Genomic DNA, 6,510 nt, shown 5'->3' with positions numbered 1-6,510 from the left:
AAGGTTAGCACTAATAATAACATGATATATCTTTTTCTCATCATGATAAGCATATTTAAGAGTATCATGTAACGGTTTAAGCTCAAACACGGGATCACCATTGGGTGGAGGAGGATCCCCTAGGATTTCAACAGGCAAATTGTGTTTCAGGATGGGTTCCTTTTTAAAGAATACTTCATCTATTTCTCTTCTTTCATTCATAAACATATCATTTTCATGGTCTAGCAAATATTGTTCTAAAGGATCACTAGGAGGTACGGCAATAGAAGCAAGACCAATAATTTCATCTTTACTAGGCAATTCCTCTTCACGGTGTTGTCTACGAAATTTAGAGAAATTAAATTCATGAGACATATCACCTAGGGTTAATTGGATAAATGCCACTCCAATTCTGGTGATTCAGAAAAATGCCACTCCAATTTGCAAACTTCGAAAAATGCCACTCCAATTCTCGGATACATCTGTCGATGCCACTCCGGCCTTTTGAGCTGGTTTTTTAAGAAAAAACGCTGACGTATACGCCCTGTATTTTCCGTCGGACAGAAATGCCCCTGCATCCATCTGTCCAGCCCGTGCGTATCTTCTTCCCCTTGCTACTCTCCCTGTTTCCGCTCCTCTCTCGCCAAGAACGCTAGCCGCCGCCGCCGTGCTGCTGCTGTTGCTCCACATCCAGGCCGAGCCCCTCCTGCTACACATCCCCGGCCACGACCCTGCTGCCCCACACCGTCCGCCGTGCCCTGCTGCTCCGCATCTCGTCCCGCCGCCCTGTTGCTTCTCACCGCCGGGCAGGAGTCCCAGCCGGCACGCCGCACCCCAACTGCCTTTCCAATCCGGCACCACAACTCCCCTCCCCCTGCACTATCTCCTGTGGTCCTTTCGCCGGAGCTCGCTGCCAGCCTCTTCTTTCCTCACTCCCCCCTGCCTCAGCTTCCTGTACTCCATCCGCCATGGCAAGGAGAGCTGTCGGGGCCATTGGAGGTGGAGGATGCAGCTCGTCGTTGTTATTTAGATGATCTGAAGAGTAAGAAGAAAGAGAAGATTGCAGGTGGCCTTGTTGAATTTAAGAGGAAGAAAAATGATGCAGGCTGCTTGTCTTTGAACGAACTGAAGATTGCTGAATGAAGATTGCACAATGGAAGATCGAAGAGCTGAAGATTGATAGTGCAAAAATATGTGTGTTGTAAACAGACTGAGAATGCAAAAATGTATGTCTGATGTGCAGATTTAAGCAGAAAAATGATGAGATCATGCTTGTAATGTGTGGATATCTAGTGGCTGTACTGAAAAAGATGTAACATTTCTATGAGTAATGAAGAATGTGTTATTTTCCTGTGCAGAAGAAGCATGATTGTACTGTGTAGAGGAAGCATGAAGTTAGTGGGAAAAATGAACATGACCTCGGCCGAAATACATATAATTTGCATCAGATGACAGGTCATAATATTTTGCATCAATAGAAGATGAACCAAAATAGTCTTAAAGCTCCGGTTTGAGCATCAACAGTAGATGAACCAAAATAGCTAAGCTCCAGTTTAAGCAACACACATCAGGCTCTAGTTTGGCCATCAGGCTCTAGTTTGAGCATCACACACACATACACACACACACACACACACACACACAAGTTCAACCTCTAGTTTGAGCATCACACGCATACAAGTTCCAGCTCCAGTTTGCGCATCACACACACATACATGGTCCAGTTCAAGCAAATTCATCCCCCAAGCCAATAAAGAAGATTTTTCTTGGTTCCTAGAGTTGGCTTGAGAACAGCATCACTGGTAGATGGTGTAACAAACTGCAGTTTTTTGCTCTTCTTCCCTGCAGTTTTCTCCTTTCTAGTACCTTCACTTTGCTTGCCTTTCCCCTTGACTGGAGTCTTCTTCTTGACCGGTGTCTTCTTCTTCTTAACCGGTGTCTTCTTCTTGACCGGCGTCTTTTTCTTCTTGACCGGTGTCTTCTTCTTGACCGGTGTCGTCTTCTCCTTGACCGGCGTCTTCTTGACCGGTGTCATCTTTTTAGCTGGCGTCTTCTTCTTGATCGGCGTCGTCTTCTCCTTGACCGGCGTTGTTTTCTCCTTGACCGGTGTCGTCTTTTTAGCCGGCGTCTTCTTCTTGACCGGAGTCTTCTGCCTCCAGGTACATTAAGAGCAAATGTCGGAACTAAGTATTGTGTGTTCATAAATATAATTTGTGGTAAAAGAATGAACATAAGTTAGTATTATACCTTTTATAATTTGCTATAGGTTTGTCATCTTCCACAACTTCCTCCTCGGCTGCAGTAGCATCTCTCTTTCTGCATGATAGAAAAAGGTGAAATGGTTTAGCAACATGAACCCATTTGACATAAACAAATTTTGTAAGTACAATGGCACCTTTTAGTAGGAGTGTGCTCCATTGGTGGTGGTTCTGCAATAACTAAAGGAGGGAGATTGCAAGTTTTTGCAAAGTGGCCATTTCGACCACATTTTTTGCATTTAACCACTTTTCTTCCTGGGTCTTCAAGAAATCCTCTAATTCTTTGAACCCTGGGCCTTCCAGGTGGCCTTTTCTCTTGTATAGGTGGGTAAACAAGGAATCCAAGGTCAACTTGCTCCCATTGTGTCCTATCAGTCATGGTTGGCAGTGCCCCAGCATAAGCAGCTCGAAATTTTGCCAAGCTGTAATACTCATCAACAAAGGACTCAATCTTTGCGCCCCTCATTGAACAAATGAAAGTCAATGCATGAATGCAAGGCTGCCCAGAAACTTGAAATTTCCGACAAGAGCATGTTCTCTGTTTTAGATCAACAGTGTGCCTCTGGTCATATGCTTTCACATCATATAGTGTAATCTCTGCCTCATGTTCGGTATTCCACGCCACTTTATGGGGCCCAATTGTTTTACTGACTGCATTGAGCCTCTTGAGAACCTCGGGCAAGATTATGCCGGCCAAATACATACCAACATGCCTCCTCACATTGAACTTCACCATTATTAGCTCTCTAATCCTATCTAGTAGCTCACACAAATTTAGCCCTTTCAAGTCTTTGATCTGCTGGTTAAAACTTTCAGAAATGTTGTTAGTGAGATAATCAACCTTGCTATCCACACCAAAGGCACACCTATACCAAATCCTATTGTGGTGTTTCTCAAGGTACTCGATAGCACTTGGATCAGCCTCAAATATCTTTTGCATATGCCATCTGAACTTGTGCTCTGTGAATCCCCTAGTAGCTGGGTACAAATGGTCTGTGTACACTTTACCATGGAATTTTTTCATAAAATTTTGGTATAAATGGCGCATACACTCCCTATATTCGCACTCGGGGAATACTTTGTCAACTGCATTTTCTAGTCCCTTGCAAGCATCACTGGAAATTACTAGCCCTGGTGGACATCCTACAGCCCTGCGTAGCTGCTGCATAAACCATACCCAGTTTTCTGTAGTTTCTGAATCAAATACGGCATATGCTACATAATACAACCAGTTGTGTCCATCAACTCCGGTCGCTGATGCTAATTGACCAACATATTTGCCATTCAGTGCAGTTGCATCTACTCCTATGTATGGTCGACATCCAGCTAAGAAACCATCTATGCAGGGTTTGAAAGCTACAAAGACTCTATTGAAATAGTACTTATCTTTTTCCTTGACCAAATCAATCTCAACAATACTACCAGGGCATCTCTTCTCTATCTCTACTTTCCAATTGAACAACAATTGAAAACTATCCTCATATTTACCATGCATTTGTTCCAGAGCTATCTTCATACCTGCCCAAGCTTTGGAATACTTCAGCTTGAAGTTGAAGTCACCCTCCAACTTAGTTTTCGCTGACTTTTCTCCCTCTCCTGGGTTTTTCTTCACCCAATCAACAAGCTTCTCTGCAACCTAACCTTGTGTTGCCATTCTGCTGTCTACAAGCTTTGTAGTAGGGCAATTGTGCTCAGAGGGAATCTTCTTTATCTACACAAAGATGCCATGATTAGTTCGCACACACAAAAACAGGATACATGTAGGATATAATAGTCATAAGAGAAAGGTGAGAAAATGCACAAATAATTACAACATGAGTAAGCATACCATGACAACTTGTTGATCACGCAACCTCGATGCGTGAATGCGCCAAGGGCAACTAGGATATGAGCAATTAGCCATGAATCTAGTAGAATCAGTCCTTACTTTAGCTAGCTCAAAGTCTTTTACCACAGCATGATGTCTTATTGCTTTTCTAAAGGTTACAATGTCAGGAAAAAGAGCCCCCACTTTAATGTCAGCATTATAAGGATCAGTGGCCACATTGTACTGAATAGGCATGTCAGTAACCTCTTCCTCCTGCTGGATAAGATGCTTAACATCAGAGATATCCATATCATCTTCGGCCTCCTCATCTTCAGCTTTCTCATCAGGTGTTGTAGCCAGTGCTTGCACTACGGCAGGTTCAGGAATGCTAACACCTACTAGATGTTCATCATCAACTCCAACATACTCCTCCTCGTTATCAAATGGATCAGTGGAAGGATTTTGAAGTTCTTGTTGTTGGTCAGCATGTGGCACATTAGGCTGGCTTGTACTTCCAACCTCTGATGTGACACTCTCAACTATAGGAGGCGGTGCAGGCTGAGTTGGCGTTGTTGGACAATTAGTAGTGTCGGTCTGGAGGTATACTTGTGCATCATTCGGCTGGATTATATTTGCATAATTTTGAGTGCCCATGACCAATGGATCATCATTAGGCACAACACTAATAGGAACAAAATCTGCAATTTTTGATCCACCATTGAATACACTAGATCCAATTACATCCACCACTACCACACTAAGTGGCACTTTCAGCTCAGCTGCATACATATCAAACATCAAGTAGTGCTGCTCATCATGCAACAGCCTGACATTTTCACCCAACACTTTGTCAAAATATGAAACTGACACCAATTGATTAGTGCCAATGTTCAACTCTAAAGCTAGCTGGCGTGTTAATGCATCAACGCTGAACTTTTCTACGACTACAGTCCATAGCAAATTCCTTCCCTTCACATAAATCTTCCTACCATCAGGACTTCTACAGAAAAAGGCCTCGACAACAATTTATAAATTAAAAGCATTTCTGCCACTGTACCTATGAAAATCATATGGGTAATCAAACATCAACAATTGGGGAAGAACTAAACACACATGCAACAAATCGGTGGAACTTGAGCATTTTTCTACAAACTTATTGAGAATTCGGGGCCGGGGATGACATTGTTGCGGGGTTACTTCGAATCTTCGGCAGTGGCACTCGAGGATGCGCGATTCAAGTGGCCTCCAGCATGGCCATCGCCATGCTCGCTTGCTGGTGGTGGGGCGCTCAACAGCAAGGCGTCGGCTGGGGCTCCTGCCCGGCGGGGGGAGAAGCAGCAGGACGGCGGCACCGGGATGTGGAGCAGTAGGGCGCGGTTGACGGATGTGGAGCAGCAGGGCAGAGGCTCGGGATGCGGGGGAGCAGGGCAGCGGCGGCTAGGGTTCTTGGGAGAGAGGAGGGGAATGAAGAGAGGAACGCGAGGAAGACGATAGGCACGGGGATGGACCGGTGCGTGTTAACCAGATGGATGTAGGGGCATTTCCGTCCGACGGAAAATACAGGGCGTATACGTCAGCGTTTTTTCTTAAAAAACCAGCTCAAAAGGCCGGAGTGGCATCGACAGATGTATCCGAGAATTGGAGTGGCATTTTTCGAAGTTTGCAAATTGGAGTGGCATTTTTCTGAATCACCAAAATTGGAGTGGCATTTATCCAATTAACCCTATCACCTAAACCAATAGTAACAACATCCTTTTTGCAATCTATCTTAGCATTAACAGTGTTCAAGAAGGGTCTACCAAATATAATGGGACAAAAGATATCTTGTGGGGAACCAAGAACAAGAAAATCAGCAGGATATTTAGTTTTCCCACACAAAACTTCAACATCTCTAACAATTCCCATTGGTGAAATAGTATTTCTATTGGCAAGTTTAATTGTGACATCAATATCTTCTAACTCAGCAGGTGCAATATCATGCATAATTTCTCTGTATAAGTCAATAGGTATTGCACTAGCACTAGCACCCATATCACACAAGCCATGATAACAATGATCTCCTATTTTAACAGAAATAATAGGCATGCCTACCACAGGTCTAGGTTTATCTTTAGCACAAGGTTTAGCAATTCTAGCAGTTTCATCACAGAAATAAATAACATGCCCATCAATATTATCAGACAAGAGATCTTTAACAATAGCAATATTAGGTTCAACTTTCACTTGCTCAGGAGGTGTATAAGTTCTAATATTGCTTTTACGAACCAAAGTTGAAGCTTTAGCATGATCTTTTATCCTAACAGGAAAATGTGGTTTGTCAACATAAGCAGCAGGAACAATAGGATCATTATAAGTGATAGTCTTTTCTTTAACTTTAATAGGTGCAGCTACTTTTACTTCTATGGGAGGATGATATTTAAACCACTTCTCCCTCGGGAGACCAACATGAGTAGCAAAAGATTCACA

At 43.4% G+C, this 6,510-nt stretch overlaps 1 protein-coding gene and 1 pseudogene across 1 annotated transcript; both read right to left on the bottom strand.

Moving 5' to 3' along the window:
• Positions 1-1,590: 1,590 nt before the first annotated feature.
• LOC147959086 (uncharacterized) lies at positions 1,591-2,902 on the bottom strand. Its single transcript, XM_087536843.1, has 3 exons — positions 2,375-2,902; positions 2,227-2,295; positions 1,591-2,132 (listed from the first exon to the last, which is right to left on the bottom strand). Exons 1-3 carry the CDS (start codon positions 2,701-2,703, stop codon positions 1,715-1,717), a joined length of 816 nt encoding a protein of 271 aa, XP_087392969.1. The 5' UTR covers positions 2,704-2,902; the 3' UTR covers positions 1,591-1,714.
• A 118-nt stretch (positions 2,903-3,020) lies between these two features.
• LOC147959085 (uncharacterized) lies at positions 3,021-5,010 on the bottom strand (annotated as a pseudogene).
• Positions 5,011-6,510: the final 1,500 nt, after the last annotated feature.

Source organism: Triticum urartu, chromosome 7A (assembly GCF_056163025.1).
Source record: "Triticum urartu cultivar PI428250 chromosome 7A, HENAU_Tu73, whole genome shotgun sequence".
NCBI classification, from domain to species: Eukaryota; Viridiplantae; Streptophyta; class Magnoliopsida; order Poales; family Poaceae; genus Triticum; species Triticum urartu.
Note: the sequence above shows the minus strand (reverse complement) of the source record. Positions and strands in the feature narration are given on the sequence as shown.